Source organism: Penicillium pulvis, assembly GCF_028828015.1.
Source record: "Penicillium pulvis strain IBT 33274 chromosome Unknown contig_5_segment0_segment0, whole genome shotgun sequence".
Classification (NCBI taxonomy): Eukaryota; Fungi; Ascomycota; class Eurotiomycetes; order Eurotiales; family Aspergillaceae; genus Penicillium; species Penicillium pulvis.
This window is the reverse complement of record NW_026643078.1, coordinates 2,571,154-2,593,297: the sequence shown is the minus strand read 5'-3', so window position 1 is coordinate 2,593,297 and position 22,144 is coordinate 2,571,154. Positions and strand designations below refer to the sequence as shown.

Below are 22,144 nucleotides of genomic sequence, written 5' to 3'. Positions count from 1 at the left end.
AATACATTGTGTGCATTGAATGACGCAAAACATGATACAAACCTCTGTAGATGTCAAGGACCTGGAAACGTACTATTAATGCCCAATTCCATGAAGCTAGACACAGAGCAAGACCAAGCCCCTTATACTACAGGTTTCAAAGATGAACTACAGGCCTGAGCCCTGCACTAAAACCAGGGTCTTACGATTGAAGGCAGAGATAAAAACTCGATATAAATGAAATTATGGCATGTCATTACTCCCATTATAAACACCAACGAACCAGGAGACGAAACTGGATCGAATCTAGAAAGAAACACAAACATAAATCACAGTCATCACGTCTCGAAATGGGGAGAAAAAGGGAAGATCAAGCTGTTCTCAGCACTTATGTGAACAGGAAAATAGCACAAGAGATGACAATCTTGGAATTAGAGCTGCGAAACAGCCACGGCCACAGCCTGCGAATCGCTGTGACTGATGCTGACGGTGATCGACTTAACACCGGCTTGCTTGGCGGCGGCGGCGGCGGCACCGTGAAGCTTAAAGAAGGTTAGCGTTGCTGATCACTGGACAATATGATATTTAAAGTACTTACGTTAACCACGGGAGCACCGTTAGCGTCGCATGTAATCTCAATCTCTTTCAAAGCGGCACCAGCACCCTTGCTGCTCACACCCAGTGACTTGAAGACGGCTTCCTTGGCACTCCATCGGCCTGCGAACGAGGACTGTGGCGAGGCGGCCTTGCGGCAGTACTCCTGCTCGCTGGCAGTGAAGTTGCGCTCAACAAAGGTCTCATTGGTGATGTTGATGGCGTCGATGCTCTCAACGTCAACACCGATCTTGGAGTTGGCAGTGGCGTTGGCCTTAGCCAAAGACTCAACCATCTGGCGGGTTCTCTCCTCGCTGGAGGCCTCGGGCTTGGGGGGAGTGGTCGAGTACTTCAGCTCAGAAGTCTTCTTATCAAGGGTCACCCGGTAGTCGGGGTTCAGGAAGACCTTGCTCTGTTGCTCATCCTCGTAAGGAGCCTTGCTCTTGGCAACGAAGATGGTGTTGTTGATCAAGCCGTTGTGGAAGTAGCGGTAGGCCTTCTTCTGGCGAGACTCAACCTTGGTCTTGTAGGTCTCGTACTGAGCCTGATCGAGAGTGGCGTATAGGTACTTGGGGTGAAGACCAATAACCTGGGCACCCTTCTGACCGAAACCAAAGGAGGTGACCGAGAAGGCCTTAATACCATCGGTCTGGATGCTACGGCTGGGGTAGACAATGTAGTCGAACTTCTCCATCACCTTGTCAACGTTATCAGCGTTGCGGTTACCGGGAACAAGACCGGACTCCAGGACTTGGAGACAACCGTTGAACATCCAGGCACCAGCAGCACCCTTGGGGTGACCGGTGAGGTACTTCTGGAAGATTCCCATCACGGCATTACCCTTCTTGCGGCCAAGGTGCTTGAGCTGCTGGCAAATCACATCGGACTCATTCTTGTCGTTGGCAACGGTCGAGGTACCGTGGAAGGAGGCGACACCAATGTCATCAACAGTCAGGCCCCAAGTAGCCAAGGCACCACGCAAGGGAGCGATGCGTGAATCCTGCTTCCAGAAGTTGTTGCCCAGAGAGAACTGCGCATCCTTCTCCTGGCGAATAGCCTCGCGTTCGATGTGCTGGGCACGCTCCTGCATGTACTCAGAGGCATTGAAGGACTCATCGCTCTGAGCCTGCATAGCCTCAACTTCCTCCTGGAGGTAGAGGAGCTCCGATTCATGCCACTCCTTGATCTGCTTCTTGCGCAGCTCCATCTGACGGCGACGGTACTTGATGTCCAACAGAGGCGACGGGAACTTGCCAGGGTTCTCACGAGCAGTAGTGAGGACACCCTGACCGGGGGCGGGGACGGAACGGCCAATCTTATCAGTGGCGGTGGTGGTCAGAGCGATAATACCGTGGATAGGCACACCCATGTCGAGGGCAAGCTGAGCGCTCATGATAAGCTGCATACCACAACCCTGCGACTCCATGAAGCCGGCACGGGTAGTGGTGGTGGGACGAGACATCTCCTGCGGGGTACGACCGTGGGCGAACTCATCTTCGGCGTTGCTGGTAGCCTTCATGTTGGCGAACTCATACGAGCCCTCCTCCTGGAAGTCATCGAAACCACCGACGAAGCAGACACGGGCCTTGCCCTCCACGATGGTCTCATAACCGATGTCGACGGACTCAACAGCAGTGGCACAGGCACCGACAGGAGTCTTGATCGGACCAGTGGAGGACAGGAGCAACATGTTGACCCAGGCACTCATAGTGTTGATGAAAGACTCCTGCAGAATATCCTTCTGCAGAGGCTTGTCGAGGTAGCGGTCCTTGTACATTCCACGCAGAGCGTGGGTACCACCGATACCCGATCCAATACAGTTACCGACCTCAGAGAGGTGGACATACTTGTAGAACTCGTAGGGGTCGGTGATACCAGCCGAGAGCATGGACTCGGCAGTACAGACCAGAACGAACAAGGTCACGGGATCCACCTGCTCGATGATATCCTCGGGAATACCGTAGCGGCGGGCATCCCAGCCAGTCGGGACTTGACCAGCGACCAGGCGGTCGAACTGGAGAGCCTTGGGGATAAGCAGGTTGGCGCCCTTGCGAAGACGGACGGTGAACTCGCCAGACTCGGGAATCTCGAAGATCTCGACATTGTCTCCGTGTTCGCGCTTGAACTCCTCGGCGGTCTCCTTGGAGGCCTCGAAGGGCTCCAGATCCTCCTGGATGACAATCTCCTGAAGCAGCTGCTTCTTCTTGGGGTCGTATCCCTTGAACAGCTCGGGCTCGATAAGACGGATACCAGTGTGCTCCAGGATGAACTTCTCGTACTTGGGCTTGACATCCTTGTCATCAACAGGATCGCCGGTCTTAGCGTCGACCCAGCCAGAGTAGGCCTTGCCCTTGAGGGGACCATTGTGATGCTTGATTAGACCCATGATCCAGGCCATCTCGACGCAGCCCTCCAGAGAAAACTTGCCGTGGGCCTCCATCTGCCAGCGGGTCCGGGAGTTACCCCAGGGACCGACCTCGGCGAAACCGGTGACAACAACAACCTTGTCCAAGTTGACCATACCCTTAAGAGACTCATTGATTGGCTTGACCTCAGTCTCCCAGTCGGGGAGCGTGGGGAACTCAAACTTGATGTTAGCACGAGGCTCAGCAACAACCTTCTTGTACAGAACACCACTGTCCTCTCCATTAATAACAGTGTTCTCAATGGCAGTCTCCTTGATGACAGCCTGGCGAATATCGCTGCTCTCCATGATATCGGTGCGAAGCTTGGTCATCAAGCCCTTGAGGTCAGGGATGAACTGCAGACCTCCGTTGAGATCGGCGAAAACAGGGTCGGACTGACACAGGTTCACAATCGCAGGAGACATGAGACCCAAAAGGTTGAAAGCCATCTCCTGCTGGGAGAAAGTGCGGACGCCGAGTTTCTCGACACCCTCAGCAACCATGTTGTTACCGCTCATCAGACCGGTACCACGAGTCCAGCCAATGACCGCACCACAGATGGTGAGGTAGTTGCTCCAGTTCTCCGAGTACCAACGATTAAACAGGGTCTCCAGAGCAAGCTTGGATTCGGAGTACAGACCGTCATTACCGAAGGTACCGTGATTGGGGGACAGAGGCAGGATGACTTGAGCCGGGCGGGTCTCAAAGCCATGGGCGTGCTTCTGAGTCTTGATAGAACCGAGGAGACGCAGCAGGTTGGTCAGCATGATGCGGTGAGCCAGCTCAGACTTAGAGTCAATGGAGTCGATCTCTCGGCCATTCTCAGGAATAGCAGCGAACGGCACCACAAAGTCCAGGTCCCAGCCCAGACCCTTTTTGGAGTCATAGATGTAGTCGACAAGGGCCTGTACATCCTGTTGGCTACCCTGGTTGAAGGGCACCACAACCAACTGGGAGCCACGAGCACCATAGCGGGCATACATGCCCTGGTAGTACTCAGTCACCTGACGAGAGAAGCGACTGGTAGTGACGACGACCTTGGCACCACCACTGATGAGACCCTGCAGAACCTCCGCACCGATAGAACCAGCACCAGCACCGGTCATGAGGACATTCTTGCCCTGGAAGGAGAGACCGTCACGGGCAGCGGACTCCAGCACATTTAGGTAGGTTCCGGTCAACTTCTTGTTGTAGTCCCAGCCGTGATCGCTCTTCTTCTTCAGGTGTAGGAAAGGAATGGTCTCCACCTTACCGGGACGAGTAACAGTACGTTTGACGCTGTTACGGCCCTTCTTCGCTTGCCCGTTCTCCTGAAGCATGATCTGGTTCTCGTTCATGCTGAGTGCGTGCAGAACGTCCTTGTAAAGGGCATCGAACTGAAGCTGCGACGCCTTGGATAGACGATGCTGCTTGCGAATGAGCTTGTAGACGTTCTTCAGGTCATTCTGCACCTTGGTGCGGTTGCTGTATTCAGAAATTGGGCCAGCCTCGGCCATCTGCTTAACATAGTGCTCCAGCTTGCGGGCACTGGCACGGTCAACCTCCTTGTAATCAATGTTACCACGAGCATCAATGGTGGTCTGAGGACCGGTGGGGACGGCGACATCTTTGTAGACAGGAGCAACATCAAGAACCTCCCGGCAGTTCTCAATGAGCTGCTGACCCAGCTCCTTGGCGAGCTGGTATGTCTCACCACGCTCAGTCGGACAGTTGTCGATGTGGTATTGCATGAAGTCGAGGAGAAGAGGGTTGGAGCGGTTCATGATGCGAATGCAGCGACTGACAATCTCGCGGTCCACAACCTGCAGACGACCGAAAATGATGTCGTAGTACATGCTGAGGGCATCCTGACGGGCCCAGTTCCAGGATGAGTCGTAAACACGGGCCTTGAGGGGGTCGAAGGAGGGTTCGATGCCGGAAGCGTAGAAGTCACCGTGCTCGGCCTGCCACAGGTCGATCTGAGCCTGGAGCGCTTTCTGGGTCTCTTGGGAGGTGACAAAAGCCTTGTCACCCGCCCGCAGATCCATCTTGAGGTAGCGGGCGATGACTTCCAGCTGCTGCTTGAAAAGAGCCCGTTGGTCTTTCGTGAGCGCATCAATAGCGGCGGGATCCATCATCATGCCACCTCCGCCACCACCACTATCTCCACCGGCGGTGGGGGTCGAGAGGTTGATGCCGGCACTGGCGGCGTACTTGTTGGTCACATCGTCGAGGAAGGCCTTGGCATCGGCATCGGAGCCGAGACGGGATGCCGGCTCCATGGTAATCGCCAGCAAGAGCACACCGTCCTGACGGCCCGAGCCCAAGCCCCACCGAGTCTCCAGATACTTGCGGACTGCTGTGATGTTGAAGCCACCGGGCATCTTAGACGAGACTGTACGGGCGATCAGGGATGATGACTGCTTGCCCAACTGGCCGTTGAAAGTAGCCTGCATAGCGGCACCCAACTCGTCCAGTGGAGTATCCTCCGGCTTCTCTGGTGTGGAGCCAAACTCCTTTCCAAGGTCTCCCAAAATTTCGTTTTGTAATGTGGATTTACCTACGGAGAGAATATCGTTAGCTCTCATGATGACCCTTTTGCAAGATACAATGGTACTTACCTCCAACCAGATCTTTAATAGCTTTCGTCAATGGCACATCGGCCAAGCTCTTCTTCAGCTTCTGGGCCACCAGGGACCTCAGCACATCTACGGCGGTAACAGGCGCATCGTCCACGGCGGCCGCCGGGCCAGCACTTGGAGGTGGGGGTGCGGCAGCTGCGGGTGCAGATGCTGAAGATGTCGCGGCAGGAGCTGCAGCAGGGGCAGCCTCAGCAGCCTGTTCCTCCTCATCAATGGGGTCGACATCGTAGTAGATCTCCTTGGCATCCTTGTTGTAACAGAGAATCTGACGTTGAACGGAGGTAGCGGCATCGTAGGCCTCGTATTTGGAGGCCAGGGTCCGGCGGGCCATGCCACCGAGGGTATCTGCGGGACCAATCTCAACAATGCGCTCAGTGCGTTGTTCGGCGAGGATGACATCCTGAGTTTCAATCCATCGGACCGGCGAGGCGAACTGGTAGGCGAGCAGCTCCACCAGTAAGGTGTGCGCCAGCTCTTGTTCGATCTCCGGACGCATGGTGTGTGGGTGTATGTGTAAGTAGGGTCTTGTTTTATCGGAGATTCCGGGGTATCGAGGATTCAATTAAGGTAATGTTGAGAGAGCAGGACACACGTCCTGGAGGGCGTGCGACGGAAACAAGTCGCCCGAATGCCCACACAAAGGCGTTGAAATAAAAAGAAGTAGGGGAAGGGAGGAGAAAAATAGAGAATTATACAAAACACGAAAAGGGAATTAAAGAAGAAGGAAGAATTGACCAAGTTCTGGAGGAGAGAACTAGGATTTGGGGACTGACCACCAAAGAAAAAAAAGAGTGGGAAAGTATCGATAGTGAAGATAGCGGGCGGTGTAATACCGGATACCAGCACGTTGGTTTGGTCATTTATGTAATCTATGTAATTTTGCACTTTTGGATTTTCCCATTCTGCCAAACTTTTCTTCGTGCCAATATACGTAAAACTCCAGGACTTTTGGTTACAGTATTTGCAATACCATGTATTTAGGCGACAGTGTACAGATGTTTTTAGTCTACTTAGTGTTAGCTTACTCGGATTCTGGGGGAATGGTCACTCTATTCAACCCCAATCATCTGGTTTTCAACCGGATAGAAGGGATGGGCAGTTGAGTTGTACTGAGCTCTTGTTGGGGCTCACTGGCACCGTAGAGCCGGATCGGTACCTGACAGGATTAGATAAGCCCACCTGACCAATCAGGCCTCATAGAATGGAGTCGAAGCTCCCAACAACCCAATACTGAAGTGGAAGTGCCCCAATACTAGCTGCAGTTGAGCCAGTCAAGGTGATCAATGCTATGACCAAGGCTCCACTGGGACCACTAGAGCCACTTGAACCACTGGAAGTTACTCCTTTTTACATTACCATGGACGGTGGATTCCTCTAGAAATACCCAGGATACCATGAAATACACTTCCGGCCGAAGAGGCAGGAAAGGAGGATGAATAATCTCGAGTGTTGAACAACGATTGGGGCCACTCACCGCCCTAAACTGTTTCGGGTCGAAAGGCATTCAACAGCAAAAAAAAAAAAATTGGGGTTTTGTTCTACAGAGGACGGAACCTTGACTGGAAACACCATCACCAGTCTAAACGTGCTTCTCTTTCCCCTCAATCTCTTTCCCTTACTCCCCCTTTCTCCTCCATCTCTCCCCCCTCCCCCACTTCTTTTTCTTTTTCAATATTTGGGATTTGCGTTTAATAATTTAATCTTCTCTTTGATCTCAAACTTGCGGACTTGTAAGTATTCTCCCCGGGTTTGGTGGTTTTTCTTCCTTTCGGCTTCAAAACGCAAAGAATCAATACTCATTCAGTCGTGGTAGAATCTATCAATTGTCGGTGAGTCCCGGTTGGGTCTCTGGGAATTGATCAACAACCCCCCAAGAGGAAAGAAAGAAAAAAGAGAATCCTTCATCATGTACGGCACATCAACCGGCCCCCAGACCGGCATCAACACCCCTCGATCTTCTCAATCGCTGCGCCCTCTTATCCTCTCACATGGTTCCCTCGAATTCTCGCTCCTCGTTCCCACCTCGCTCCATTTTCATGCCTCGCAGTTGAAAGACAGCTTCACAGCCTCCTTACCCGAGCCCACAGATGAATTGGCCTTGGATGATGAGCCCTCCTCGGTGGCTGAGCTCGTGGCTCGCTACATTGGCCATGTGTCCCACGAGGTGGAAGAAGGGGAGGATGACGCCCAGGGCAGTTACCTGGAGGTCTTGAAGCTGATCCTGAACGAGTTTGAGCGGGCTTTCATGCGGGGCAATGATGTTCACGCCGTGGCGGCCGCACTTCCTGGCATTGTTGCCAAGAAAAACCAGGTCGTGGAAGCCTACTACGCCGGACGGGCTGCCGCAGGCCGGCCCACCAAGCCCTATGACTCGGCTCTGTTCCGGGCTGCTTCCGAAGATGCCGCAGGTATCTACACGGTCTTTGGTGGCCAGGGCAATATTGAAGAGTACTTTGACGAGCTACGGTCCATCTATACCACCTACCCCTCCTTTGTGGAGGAGCTGATTACCTCTTCGGCCGAACTTTTGCAAACCCTCTCGCGGGAACCGGAGGCCAGTAAGCTCTACCCGAAGGGTCTGGATATCATTCAATGGCTCCAAGATCGGGATTCTCAGCCCGATATTGATTACCTGGTCTCGGCGCCCGTCAGTCTGCCCTTAATTGGGTTGGTTCAGCTTGCTCACTACACCGTGACCTGCAAGGTTCTGGGTCGTCAGCCAGGTGACATCCTTGAGCGCATTCGAGGAACCACCGGTCACTCACAGGGTGTGGTGACCGCGGCAGCCATTGCCACGGCCACTAGCTGGGAGTCTTTTGCCCAGGCGGCGAAGAATGCCTTGACCATGCTTTTCTGGATTGGTCTGCGCAGTCAGCAGGCCTACCCCCGCACCTCCCTGGCCCCCTCGGTGCTCCAGGACTCCATTGAGAATGGAGAGGGATCCCCCACCCCTATGCTGTCCATTCGGGATCTCTCCCGGGCTGCCGTCCAGGAGCACATTGATGCCACCAACCAGCACTTGCCGGAAGATCGTCACATTGCCATCTCCTTGGTCAACAGCGCCCGCAACTTCGTGGTGACCGGTCCCCCGATCTCCCTCTATGGTTTGAACCTGCGTCTGCGCAAGGTTAAGGCTCCTACCGGCCTGGACCAGAACCGTGTTCCGTTCACCCAGCGGAAGGTTCGCTTCGTCAACCGCTTCCTACCCATCACCGCCCCCTTCCACAGCCAGTACCTCACCTCCGCCTATGATCGGATTCTGGAGGATCTGGAGGATGTCGATATCCCTGCAAGCTCCCTCGTCATCCCTGTCTTTAACACCAAGACCGGCGAGGACCTGCGTGAGCTGGGCGACAAGAGTGCTGTGCCCTCTCTAGTCCGCATGATCACCCACGATGCGGTTAACTGGGAGCAAGCCACCGTTTTCCCCGGTGCCACCCACATTGTGGACTTCGGCCCCGGTGGCATCTCGGGCCTGGGTGTCCTGACTAACCGCAACAAGGACGGCACCGGTGTCCGTGTGATCCTTGCTGGTGAGATGGACGGTACCAACGCAGAAGTTGGCTACAAGCCGGAGCTTTTTGATCGTGATGAGCATTCCGTGAAGTTTGCCGTCGACTGGGTTAAGGAACATGGTCCCCGTCTCGTGCAGACCTCCGCCGGTCAGACCTATGTCGACACCAAGATGAGTCGCCTGCTAGGTATTCCTCCTGTTATGGTGGCTGGTATGACCCCCACCACTGTCCCTTGGGACTTTGTCGCCGCTACGATGAATGCTGGTTACCACATTGAGCTGGCTGGTGGCGGTTACTACAACGCCAAGACCATGACTGAGGCGATCAACAAGATTGAAAAGGTCATTCCTCCCGGCCGTGGTATCACCATCAACCTGATCTACGTCAACCCCCGAGCCATGGCCTGGCAGATCCCTCTGATCGGCCGTTTACGTGCCGAGGGCGTGCCCGTCGAGGGTCTGGCCATCGGTGCAGGTGTGCCTTCTATCGAGGTCGCCAATGAATACATTGAGACTCTTGGCATTAAGCACATCGCCTTCAAGCCTGGCTCCGTCGACGCTATCCAGCAGGTTATCAACATTGCTAAGGCCAACCCCAAGTTCCCCATTATCATGCAGTGGACTGGTGGCCGCGGTGGTGGTCATCACTCCTTCGAGGACTTCCACCAGCCGATCCTCCAGATGTACAGCCGTCTCCGTAAGCAAGACAACATCGTCATTGTCGCTGGTAGTGGTTTCGGTGGCGCCGAGGACACTTACCCGTACCTTTCTGGTACCTGGTCTGCCAAGTTTGGCTACCCTCCCATGCCCTTTGACGGATGTCTTTTCGGTAGTCGCATGATGATCTCCAAGGAAGCCCACACCTCCAAGAATGCCAAGCAGGCCATTGCCGATGCTCCTGGTGTGGATGACGCAGATTGGGAGAAGACCTACAAGCAGGCCACTGGTGGTGTGATCACCGTCCTGTCTGAGATGGGCGAGCCGATCCACAAGCTGGCCACTCGGGGTGTCCTGTTCTGGCAGGAGATGGATCAAAAGATCTTCAAGCTTGACAAGGCCAAGCGTGTCCCTGAACTCAAGAAGCAGCGCAACTACATCATCAAGAAACTCAACGATGATTTCCACAAGGTGTGGTTTGGTCGCAACGCCGCCGGAGAGACTGTGGATCTTGAGGATATGACCTATGCTGAGGTGGCTCACCGCATGGTGGACCTCATGTACGTCAAGCATGAGTCTCGATGGATAGATGATTCCCTCAAGCGTCTCACTGGTGACTTCCTCCGTCGTGTTGAGGAGCGATTTACTACTGCTGATGGTCAGGCCTCGCTGCTCCAGAATTACTCCGAGCTGAACACTCCCTACCCCGCGGTGGACAACATACTGGCTGCTTACCCTGAGGCTGCCACCCAGCTGATCAACGCGCAAGATGTCCAGCACTTCCTGCTGCTGTGCCAGCGGCGCGGACAGAAGCCCGTTCCCTTCGTTCCCTCGCTCGATGAGAATTTTGAGTACTTCTTCAAGAAGGACTCCCTGTGGCAGAGTGAGGATCTGGAGGCTGTCGTTGATCAGGACGTTGGTCGTACCTGTATCCTTCAGGGCCCTATGGCTGCTCGCTTCTCTAACGTCATTGACGAGCCCGTTAAGGACATCCTTGATGGTGTCCACAATGGTCACATTTCCGGTCTGCTCCGCGATGTCTACGGCGGTGACAAGAGCAAGATTCCTGTGATCGAGTACTTTGGTGGCAACCTGGCCACTGCCGAGGATGAGGCCGAAGTCGAGGGTCTCACCATCTCCGAGGAGGCTAGCAAGACTAGCTTCCGTCTTTCATCTTCCTCTGCCGATCTGCCTGAGCTGGATCGCTGGCTCCGTCTTCTTGCTGGCGACTCCTACTCCTGGCGTCACGCCTTGTTCATGGCCGATGTTTTTGTTCAAGGTCACCGTTTCCAGACCAATCCGTTGAAGCGAATTGTCGCTCCCACTCCCGGTCTCTTGGTGGAAATTGCCAACCCCAATGATCCCGCCAAATCTGTTATTAGTGTTCGCGAGCCCTACCAGTCTGGCAAGCTTGTGAAGACTGTTGAGGCCAAAATGAACGAGAACGGCCAGATCAGCCTGACTCTGTTTGAGGGCCGCACTGCCGAAGGTGGTGTTGTTCCCATGACCTTCCTCTTCACCTACCACCCGGAGACCGGATACGCCCCCCTGCGTGAGGTTATGGGAGATCGCAATGACCGCATCAAGGAGTTCTACTACCGCATCTGGTTTGGTAACAAGGATGTTCCTTTCGATACCCCGACGACTGCCACTTTCAGCGGTGGTCGCACGACTATCACTTCCCAGGCTGTCGCCGACTTCGTCCACGCTGTCGGCAACACTGGTGAGGCCTTCGTTGACCGTCCTGGCAAGGAGGTCTACGCGCCTATGGACTTCGCCATCGTGGCTGGCTGGAAGGCTATCACCAAGCCCATCTTCCCCCGCACCATCGATGGAGACCTACTGAAGCTCGTTCATCTGTCCAACGGCTTCAAGATGGTTCCGGGTGCTGAGCCCCTGAAGGTTGGTGATGTCCTCGATACCACCGCCCAAATCAACGCCGTAATCAATCAGGACTCGGGCAAGATGGTTGAGGTGTGTGGCACTATTAAGCGTGATGGCAAGGCCATCATGCACGTCACCAGTCAGTTCCTGTACCGCGGTGCGTACGTCGACTTTGAGAATACCTTCCAGCGTAAGGACGAAGTGCCCATGCAGGTTCACCTGGCTACCAGCCGTGATGTCGCCATTTTGCGTTCCAAGGAATGGTTCCGCATGGATGAAAGTGAAATCGAGCTCCTCGGTCAGACTCTGACTTTCCGTCTGCAGAGCTTGATTCGCTTCAAGAACCAGACCGTCTTCAGTAATGTCCAGACAATTGGTCAGGTTCTATTGGAGCTGCCCACCAAGGAGGTCATCCAGGTGGCGTCTGTGGACTACGAGGCCGGCACCTCTCACGGTAACCCGGTGATTGACTACCTCCAGCGCAACGGTACTTCAATTGAGCAGCCGGTCTACTTTGAGAACCCCATCCCTCTCAGTGGCAAGACTCTCTTGGAGCTACGTGCTCCGGCCTCCAACGAGACCTACGCTCGTGTCTCCGGTGACTACAATCCCATCCACGTGTCCCGTGTCTTCTCCAGCTACGCCAACCTGCCTGGTACCATTACCCACGGCATGTACAGCAGTGCTGCCGTGCGCAGTTTCGTGGAGACCTGGGCGGCTGAGAACAATATTGGCCGTGTTCGTGGCTTCCACGTCTCCCTAGTCGGCATGGTCCTGCCTAACGATATGATCACTGTCAAGCTCCAGCACGTTGGTATGATTGCTGGTCGCAAGATTATCAAGGTTGAGGTCAGCAACAAGGAGACCGAGGACAAGGTTTTGCTGGGTGAGGCTGAAGTTGAGCAACCCGTGACCTCTTACGTCTTCACCGGCCAAGGCTCTCAGGAGCAGGGTATGGGTATGGAGCTCTATGCTAGCAGCCCTGTGGCCAAGGAGGTCTGGGATCGTGCTGATCGCCACTTCATCGAGAACTACGGCCTGTCTATCATTGACATCGTCAAGAACAACCCCAAGGAGCTGACCGTCTACTTTGGTGGTCCTCGGGGTAAGGCCATCCGCCAGAACTACATGGCCATGACCTTTGAGACTGTGAACGCCGATGGTTCGATCAAGTCCGAGAAGATCTTCAAGGGCATTGATGAGACCACCGATTCGTACACTTACCGCTCCCCTACCGGTCTGCTGTCTGCCACTCAGTTCACTCAGCCCGCACTGACCCTGATGGAGAAGGCTAGCTTTGAGGACATGCGCTCCAAGGGTCTGGTCCAGCGTGACAGCAGCTTCGCCGGTCACTCCCTTGGTGAATACTCGGCCCTGGCTGCCCTTGCTGATGTCATGCCCATTGAGAGCTTGGTGTCCGTTGTGTTCTACCGTGGTCTGACCATGCAGGTCGCTGTCGAGCGTGACGAGCAGGGTCGCTCGAACTACTCCATGTGCGCTGTCAACCCCAGCCGCATCTCCAAGACCTTCAACGAGCAGGCACTGCAGTACGTTGTGGAGAATATTTCTGAGGCCACTGGTTGGTTGTTAGAGATTGTCAACTACAATGTGGCCAACATGCAGTATGTGGCCGCTGGTGATGTAAGTTTCTTCTTTCTTTTGTTCAAATTATGTCGATCATATTGGATACTAATTATCTCTCTCTAGCTCCGCGCTCTTGACTGTCTCACCAACCTTCTCAACTTCCTCAAGGCCCAGAACATGGACATTCCTGCTCTGATGGAGAGCATGTCCCTCGAGGACGTCAAGGCCCACCTGGTCAGCATCATCCAGGAGTGTGTCAAGCAGACCGAGGCCAAGCCCCGGCCGATTCAATTGGAGCGTGGCTTTGCCACCATCCCACTTAAGGGTATTGATGTGCCCTTCCACAGTACCTTCTTGCGCTCTGGTGTCAAGCCTTTCCGATCCTTCTTGCTCAAGAAGATCAACAAAACCACCATCGATCCCAGCAAGTTGGTGGGCAAGTACATTCCCAACGTGACTGCCCGTCCCTTCGAGATTACCAAGGAGTACTTTGAGGATGTATACCGTCTCACCAACTCTCCCCGCATTGCCTCTATCCTGGCCAACTGGGAGAAGTACGAAGAGGGCACCGAGACCGCTGCCCGTGCGGCCTAATGTTGTATCTTGTGATTCCCCTTCTCGTCCTCCTAATGTGTTTATTGTTTTCGTGATAGAAAGACCTTGTTTTACCTCGGTCGTGATGTGACATGTTTCGAATCTTGGCGGAGTTGTTCTTGCTGCATGTATATGAGTCTTTTCTTTTCCCTTTAACTATTTGAGTTCCGTCTATTACAATGAGAGTTTGTACTGTAATATGCTTCTTGTTTCCAGTATATAGTTATTTACGTACCACTCCAAGCTTTCCATGGCTCAGAAAACCCTCCGATGGTTGGTTTTAAAAGAACGGATAGCTAGTTAGGTACTCGCGATAAGATTCTTTCATTGATCGGAGAGAAGACTTGTATGATACACTTCAATGACCTCGAACTTAGGGGATTTTTTGCATAATTCATTCATTTCTATGCCTTACGTCCCCTTCCAAGGACCAGGCCGAAGCAATCGGTCTTCTTTGCCGTAGACACTGACATCTTTCACGATGGCGATGAAACGACGGTGGATATCCTTAGATTCGCCAATACGAGGACGGAAAATCCTCAGAAGTTCAACGGTGGTAATGCCAGTCGCCGGAATAGCGGCATGAATCTCTGCGGGCGTTGGGAAGGATATGTTTCCAATTGGTCCTGGTGTCGACACGCGTCCTTGGCCTGTGAGAGTCAGCATACTAGATCAATTGAGGAGATAACGGTTGACTTGCCTCGAGCTCCGTCAGGACTGCTTGCACGGCTTCCAGAGAAGCTTTGGTTGCCCGCAACAGGGCTAGCTGCCCGGGATCCTTGCGGCGTACCGCCTCGAGAACCACCAGAAGGCGGATTCAGCTTCAACTTCTTGGATTTGCCATTCTCACTCATCTCAGCTCCAGATCCCACAGCATCAACGTCGCTGCCAGACCCGGAGGCCCCCATTGGGATATTGCGAACTCTTTTCTTGCCAGCCTGAACAATATCAAGTTAGTCACGGTCCGTTCATTCCGGTTCGAGGGGTACTGACTTGCACACCAGATGGCGATATAGGCCTCGAAGTAGGCTGTGGTGTCTGGTGGGTGGATGAGTGTTTATTCTTTACCTTTTTCCGGGAAGTGTCAGTGCCACTGGCATCTGAGCCACCGGGCGAGCCCAGTCGCTTGCGAGATGCGGTAGCTTTCTTAAGAGGATCGGTATGCTTGGGACGGCCGGACGGCGTAGTGGCGCCTTTGGTCGACGAGGAAGCCGATTCTTTCTGTTTCTTTTCCTCTTCAGCTTTCCGTTCCTCTTCCTTCAACCGTTCGGTCTCACTATCATCAGAACTCTAGAAAGTAAAAATAGTAAAAAGTAAGTCTCACACACTCTTGGCAGATACACGTTCAGAAGGTTACTTTACCTCCTCATCAGTGTATGGGTTAGCGTCTGAACCACTGCTATAATCAAAGTTTCTTTCTCTTTTCTTCAGAGCTTTGCGCATCTTCTTTCCAAGTTTGTGACGGGCCTCGCGCTCAAACTTTTCCCTCTTTTCTTCTTCCTCGTAGTCTTTTTCTTCCTTGAGGTCGAAGACATTCGCCTTGAGTTGATCATCTTTGATTCTTTTTTCAGCATCCTTGGTGTCTTCATCCTGCTCGTTGAAAAGGTCGTCATGTTCCTCATCGTCTGCAAATCGGTCTTCCTCAAAGTCCATCTCAGTAGCTTCTAAGCCCTCTCGTCCGGCTAGAACGCCTTGCTTCCCGGCGAAAACTTTCCGTGATTTAGCATACTTTTCCAACTCCTTCTGCTGTGCATCCTCTTGTTGTTTTTCCATGAACCAGCGCGGGTCTTTCACCCGCTTCGCCATGAACTTTTCTGCTTCCTCGATGGTCAGGGCCTTGAAATGACTCTTGGCGCTAAACTTGTACCACTTTTCCGCGGGAATCATGCGCATCTTGCCATTATCGAGGATAAATACCGCGTGAGTCTCCGATAGAGCCGCTTCATAATTACCAACCCAGGTATTGCGGTTGTCGAAATCTTCAAGGTGCCAGGGTAGCGCCTCTTCATATTTGATCCGAGCTCTGGCAATCTCCTCGGGGGTCATATCAGATTTGAAGACTTGTTGCGTTTTCTGCTTTGGGGCATTTGGTCGCTTTGCGGTGGATCCGACTGATGGGGCGATCTGGGCAAGATTCTCGGCGCGCTCCTTCTCTCGGGCAGCTCTCCTCGCGTCGAGTGCCTCTCGCTCTGCCTCGTCAAGTTGTTGACCATCGGGGCCTACCATTCTTTCCGCATTATGGTCTTGATTTCGGGAACGCGGGTCTCGACGTTGCAGCCTCACTGGGCGCGTAAACTGCGACTCATCGCGTGGGTCGACAACTCGCTTGGCAGCGAAGCGAGCGATGTGATTCTTCAGCCCCTCGCGCAGAGCTCGCTTGGTCGTCACCACCGGGTAGTCGACATATTTCTCGGATAGAAGAGGGCCGCTAAAACCGTTCACGGCGTGGTCATCCCGCACGGGGGGGGTCGGGGCCGCTCCAATGGCTGCGATAACGGCTGGGGATTGGATGTCAAGGGTCGCGAAGGAAGAGTCTTGGTGGCTGTTTTGCCCGTGGGAACAGCTGCGGATGAAACAGTTCCCGCTGGTCTTACTGGTCTTCTCTTTGGGCGGACTAACGGGTCGGCGGCTTTGGGGCGACGGATTCTCATGGGAGGAGCTCCATGAGGCCCTGTGGGGGCGCGCCCATTTGAGGGGTTAGTTGGCGTGGACATGGTTCTCTCGAAGACGACTGAGATAAGTCTTGGAATGAAGGAGAGTTTCACGGGCCAAGGAAAGGAGATGGGCGAGAATCCAAAGAGTCCAGGAAGTGAGAAGCTGCGGAGTCGTCTTTCAGCCTGACAATGATGATGAAAGGTCACGGGTTAGCTTAGTCATGCTCACCACAGGCTTTGTTTAACTTACCAGTCACTCCCTGCTATCTTTAACTATCATCTTGTCAACATTTCATGGAGAACATTGGAATATTGGAATAGGAACATTTTTTGGTGTCAATTCAGACTGTTGAGCACATCCAGGATTTGGAGTGCTCAATTGATCCCTCAATGTCGCGAAAGTAAGGTTTATATGTATATACCCCACTGCTAAATGAATTCCGCCATGTGCTCTTGTTTTCGGACAACGCTTGTGTATTACTTTTTGCATTTACTGTAGGTAATAGTTGGATTGTTCGACGCTCTTGATATTTCGTTCATTCATATAATCATATACCTGGCCGCTTTTGCAGTGCAGTGGGGGAGATTCAAGTTCCAAACTTCTGCCCTGGCTCCAGACGCCGGTATGGACAGGCAATCCAGTCGCAGCCTTGCTTGTAAATCTCCGTCCCCCACCATTGGAACCCAGCGACCCACCCGGGGTAAATGAGAGCAAAGAACAAGATCACCACGGCGAATGCGAGTCCTGAGTCCAAGGCGGCCGATAGGGTCATGGCATATTTCTCCCACCAAGCCGTCTTGCGGCGCCGGATCACGTAATTGAACACGAAGCATACCAATGCCCAGGTGGAAAAGTTCAATCCCGTAGCCGGGGGGATCCAACTGAGACTGCCGAAAAGTATGGGGAAGTTAACCTTGCGCCAAAAGCTTTTCTTGCTTCGTCGGCCAAGCGCCCAAGCGCACAACGGGGCCACGGCGCCAATCAAGAATGCCCACACTAAGGGCCGGTAGAGACCATCTGGGCCAAAGAATCGTTGCGGGCCCACGACACCCCAGAGAATACTTCCATTGAAGTGCACTCGAGCTATCGGACAGTTGAAACCATTCAACGCCTGAGGAGTGCACAATTTCGGGATGTGGGTAAACATCCAATTCAACACGCCAATTTGGGTTAAGCTAGATACCAACGTTGCGACCATCTGTACGCTAAATAGGATGCGAGGTGGAATCTTCATGTAATGGCCGAGCTTGAGATCGGAGGAGAATTTGATGCCTTGAGCAGAGCTGATGTAAGAGTAGGTCACGAAGATCATGTTCGCAACGGGCCGTCCGGGAAAGACGATGCCACAAAGGAGTTGGCAGATTAAATAGAGACTGCTGTGTTGATTAGTCACGGCCATGATGATACCGACCGGTATGAAAAACACGCTCGTCATGCCCAGTGCTAGGAGCAATCCGTACCAAGGCAGGTGGACTGGGTAGCTGTACAGAGCAAAGAATGTCAGTGGTGCAATAGAAGATAATAGAATCCGGGGACAACGTCAACTTACTGTTCCACGGTATATATGGCAGTGACAAGCATCGTAACAAGCACGATGAGATACCATGTGAGTGGAGCATCTTTGTAACGTCTCATGAGGCGACAATGGACATCCTCCATTCCCAACGGCTCCTCTCGAGGAGCATCTTGTGAGTCTCTAGGGATATCAGAACTGCGGCGAGTCTGCGGGTGACCATTTTCACGCTGCAGGGGTTCATATGTGCTAAGGTCTGGAAGTTCTCGTCGTTCCTCGAATGCCCGGCGAGTTTGCTGCCAAATATCCTTGCCATACCAACACACAGTATGGGTTACTAGGGAGGTAAGGGCCGCAAATTGAACTCCATATGATAGCACATAGGTAATAGGGAGATAGACGGGCGAATAGTCCTCATAGGCCTTCTGATCGAACACAAACTCTGGAGTCAAAATTCGGCTCACGTTGTACGGATGACCCTCGTTATCGAACACAGCCGCTGAGAGAATAGGCATAAAGGACGAAAATAGGACATTTTTATAGTCTTGCGTAATTTCGTCAGCAGGGCACGTAAAAGAGACAAAGTTACGACTTACATAATATGGGGGCAATGATCCAAATCACGACTACCAGTCCGGTAACGATATTCGCTGCAGCCCACCAGGGCGTGAGTAAAGGGGAACCAATATACGCGATTTGAGCCCAATCAAACGTCACAGGAAACATTCCAAGACCCGAGGCCACACCAAACTACACTTGTTAGAAGGAGGTACCAGTATCCAACAAAGGTTGACAAAGAGACAAGAAGGGGAGGAGAAAGGATACATACAAGATTGGAGACGACAACGCTCTTGGGAGCAAACCAAGTGATCACACTGAAATAGCTCAGGGCAGGCATCAGTAAGCCTGGGACAAAATACCAAAGAAAGGCCCCTCCCCAAACCAAAATAAAAAACTTGTAGCGGGAGATACTCCATCCATTGGCCTTCTTGTTGGCGGTCTTGTGCATTGTGGAAAACATGGCAGTGGACATGAGAGTTCCCGGCCAGATCATCGCGGATGGCCGTACTAGAAACCGTCTGGTCAAGCCAGCAAAAGCGTAACCCAGGACTTGAGTCGAGATGATCAGCAGCAATTGATACATGACTGGGACCTCTTGATTATAAAATTTATGTTGTTCGACGATCACCTGTACTGCTTGTCAGCCATGAAAAACCTCTAGTGGTCAATTAAAATGGACACTAACGTCAGTTGCAAAGGCAAAGCCGAACGAGACATTGCTGCTAATGTAGACACAAGCATGTTCCTTCTCATTCCAACGGCCTTGGGCGAGCCAGAGTCGGACTCTGGAGACCCATGAGTGGTTAGGGAGATCAATTTCGCCAGCCAGAGATTCGCGATGGTCGAGGGTTCCATTCTCAAACACCTCAAGGGGATCATCGGTCCGTTTCAAGATCACATCCCAAAACTTTCCCAGCGGATGGACTAGAACCAGAGCAATAATCGGGGTAATTGCCACGCTCGGGTAGCGAAGGGAGAAGAAGAGATTCGCAGCGGAGCCCGTAAGTGAGAAGAGCAACGAGAGAATCCACATACGAGGGGCTATATTGATAAGCATTAGTTCGATTCGACTTATTTAATTCAAGGAAATCCTACTGTTGATTGACAGAGTGATGTCGTCTGTCGCTGGTACTGTTGCTCGAACTTGTGCATATCTACATCAGCCGCGAGGTTAGCCTTGATCGTCCAGTCAGGAAGCTAGTGGAACTCACGGGGAATTGTCCGGAGGATCCTCCTCGGGAGATTTTGAATCCTCATCCTCAACATCCAGAACATCTTCCTCATCACTTGTCATATAAGGGGAAGAGACGGGGGTATCCTGCATCACAGAATTTCCAGGCACCGCTAGTCCCGTCGCGAATGAGAATTTTGAGTCGGCACCCATGCCCACATCTGAGGTAGCAGAGGAGGGTCTTCGATTGTGGGCCTCTCTATACCACCCACTGCTTCTTCGACCTGATGAATGCGAGCGTTTTGGTTTGGACCGATCTTGTGCATCCCGCGATGGGCCCGCACCACTCTCGAGACTCGTACGCTGGAATCCCCCATTCACTAACCTACGAGCATTGCTCCGTCCTGATAGATCGGCGTCGAGAGAGTCATGGGGAATACGTACGGCGCCATATGAGGTTGAGCCCAGGGCGGGCGACGACCGGACTAGCGGGGTGCGTGACATGAGGACGCGGAAGCGCTGGGCGAGGGACGTGGAAGGCGGACTCACGTCGGGATCCAGGTCAAGGTCAAGGTCAAGGTCAAGGTCTGAGTCGCAGTTTCCATTGTTGTCGCCCCTGTCACAATTCTCACACTCAAGATCGGAAATATGTAGATTGGAAGAGGACGGGCAATGGCAACGATTGCCCTCCACTTGGTGCGGTTCGGCGGGAAGCCTCTCGCCCCTCGGGTTGGGACAAGATAGCTTCCGCGTTTGTAGCGGGATTTCGGCCGTGGTGATGGTGATGGTGATGGTGATGGAATTGAGATTCTTTGAATTCTTTGCAATTACTTCATCAGTGATGAAATCGATGATTCTTTTAGGATTAGATCGTGCAGTAGCTCCAAGCGAGTGATGGAATTGTCCGGCCCCACTTGGAGTTACGACGCAAGGAATTCAGATCCACTGGATGGAACCGGGTTTATACTCGTACAGTGAACCCAAGTCTGTATATACATTTATATTGGATATCTCAATCTTCCCCCTTCTAAAACAACTCCGTCACCTTTTCATCTTCATCTGCAGGGGCAGGGGCTTCAATCTGGGCCTGGGCTTGGGCCAAACCTGCCTCGGTCTGAGCTCCCTCCCCTTCCTCGTCTCGCATCAACACCTGTACAAGTCGGTCACACGCTTCTCGCACTCCTTCATCCTCGACATTCAGATGACACTCCCTGATAAATGAGTACACCTGCACCGCACGCATCAAAGCCCGGCCTTCGGGAGTGGTTGTCAGTAACAGCAATGTCTCCAGATGAGTGGTGAGAATGGTCGGGTCACTTTCACGCTGCTTGTCGGGCGGGAGCAGCTGGAGATCTGGTAGCATCGACGCCATTTCATCGTCGGGGAACTCCTCCGGTCCGGCGATAGGCAGGAGCAGATAAGGCAAAAGGTTGGCCTCGTCTTCGCCGAACAACATGGGGTGAGAGGAGACGTCAAAGGCCACATTCTTGATCGTGGATGCGACTCCCTTGCGACGAATCTCGCTCTTGTGTTCCGTGAATACCGTCAGCTTGGTGATGGGAACGACTCCGTCGTACTCTTGGCGTGTGGTGAAATAGCTCCGTCCCTGCTCAGTTTGGGACAGGTCGGCAAAGAAGTAGGACAAATAATCGTAGTTGGCGTCCTTGTTGAGACCCCCTTCGGCACCCTTTACAAAGCAATCCATGAGCTGATCAATAGCATTTTCCGAAGTCGAGACACCCTCGGGCACTCTGCGCTTCAATGTATGTAATTTCTGGAGGTAATCGGACTTGACCAGGTTGGCCAGAAGCATGGCAGCTTCATCGACGTTGGGATCCTTGACATTCTGTGATTCCGCATTGGATGATCAGTTCAGCTTCTCTCTGGGTTCAAGGGACGAGATTGGAGGTTCACTAACCGTCAGTTTCAACAAGAGGGTCTCGATGTACTCGTCATCCTCTGCTAAGGCCTTTAGAATCTCTTCATCGGCCGAGAGATTGACAAGGATCGTCAAAACATTCTTGGCAATCGGCTACCGGGCAAGATATGGGATCAGTTGCTGGAATTGAGCGTTTGTGGCCGGGGGGGGGGGGATGATGTCGCATCGCACGTACGGTGTAGTCCCGAGTTAACAGCTTCAGATCCCGGATAGGAAGTAATTGGTGCCGTTTGAATAGGCTAGGTTGAGCGATAGAGTAGCCGACAAGGTTCTCACAAGCTATCCAAAGATTTATTATTAGCCAGGGTTCGAGTACAGAAAGGATTGAGATCGTACCGATTTGACGGATTTGTGAATTTCCGTGGTGAAGAAAATCCACCAGCTGAACCTTCGAGTCAGCAGGATCTATGTCAGAAAGAGAATACAACATACCTCCTCTGTGACTGTCGGCATGATGTTGAGTGTAGGAGTAT

At 52.9% G+C, this 22,144-nt stretch overlaps 5 protein-coding genes across 5 annotated transcripts; 1 reads left to right on the top strand and 4 right to left on the bottom strand.

Moving 5' to 3' along the window:
* Positions 1-200: 200 nt before the first annotated feature.
* On the bottom strand, positions 201-6,439 carry N7503_007533 (trifunctional fatty acid synthase subunit FAS2). The gene is made up of 3 exons (XM_057067080.1): positions 5,579-6,439; positions 578-5,517; positions 201-521 (listed from the first exon to the last, which is right to left on the bottom strand). The coding sequence occupies exons 1-3, from the start codon at positions 6,093-6,095 to the stop codon at positions 411-413; spliced, it is 5,568 nt and encodes a 1,855-aa protein (XP_056920761.1). The 5' UTR covers positions 6,096-6,439; the 3' UTR covers positions 201-410.
* Positions 6,440-7,505: 1,066 nt separating this feature from the next.
* Positions 7,506-13,832, top strand: N7503_007532 (tetrafunctional fatty acid synthase subunit FAS1; the record flags this gene model as incomplete). Its single annotated transcript, XM_057067079.1, has 2 exons — positions 7,506-13,295; positions 13,362-13,832. 2 exons carry the CDS (start codon positions 7,506-7,508, stop codon positions 13,830-13,832), a joined length of 6,261 nt encoding a protein of 2,086 aa, XP_056920760.1.
* A 411-nt stretch (positions 13,833-14,243) lies between these two features.
* On the bottom strand, positions 14,244-16,546 carry N7503_007531 (transcription factor IIF subunit TFG1; the record flags this gene model as incomplete). Its single annotated transcript, XM_057067078.1, has 5 exons — positions 14,244-14,482; positions 14,533-14,770; positions 14,826-15,122; positions 15,195-16,395; positions 16,452-16,546. The coding sequence occupies 5 exons, from the start codon at positions 16,544-16,546 to the stop codon at positions 14,244-14,246; spliced, it is 2,070 nt and encodes a 689-aa protein (XP_056920759.1).
* A 527-nt stretch (positions 16,547-17,073) lies between these two features.
* On the bottom strand, positions 17,074-20,236 carry N7503_007530 (uncharacterized protein; the record flags this gene model as incomplete). The annotated part of the gene is made up of 7 exons (XM_057067077.1): positions 17,074-17,968; positions 18,037-18,544; positions 18,597-18,750; positions 18,830-19,189; positions 19,247-19,602; positions 19,657-19,715; positions 19,773-20,236. 7 exons carry the CDS (start codon positions 20,234-20,236, stop codon positions 17,074-17,076), a joined length of 2,796 nt encoding a protein of 931 aa, XP_056920758.1.
* A 523-nt stretch (positions 20,237-20,759) lies between these two features.
* N7503_007529 (protein HGH1) lies at positions 20,760-22,124 on the bottom strand (the record flags this gene model as incomplete). Its single annotated transcript, XM_057067076.1, has 5 exons — positions 20,760-21,578; positions 21,651-21,764; positions 21,847-21,950; positions 22,008-22,053; positions 22,104-22,124. 5 exons carry the CDS (start codon positions 22,122-22,124, stop codon positions 20,760-20,762), a joined length of 1,104 nt encoding a protein of 367 aa, XP_056920757.1.
* Positions 22,125-22,144: the final 20 nt, after the last annotated feature.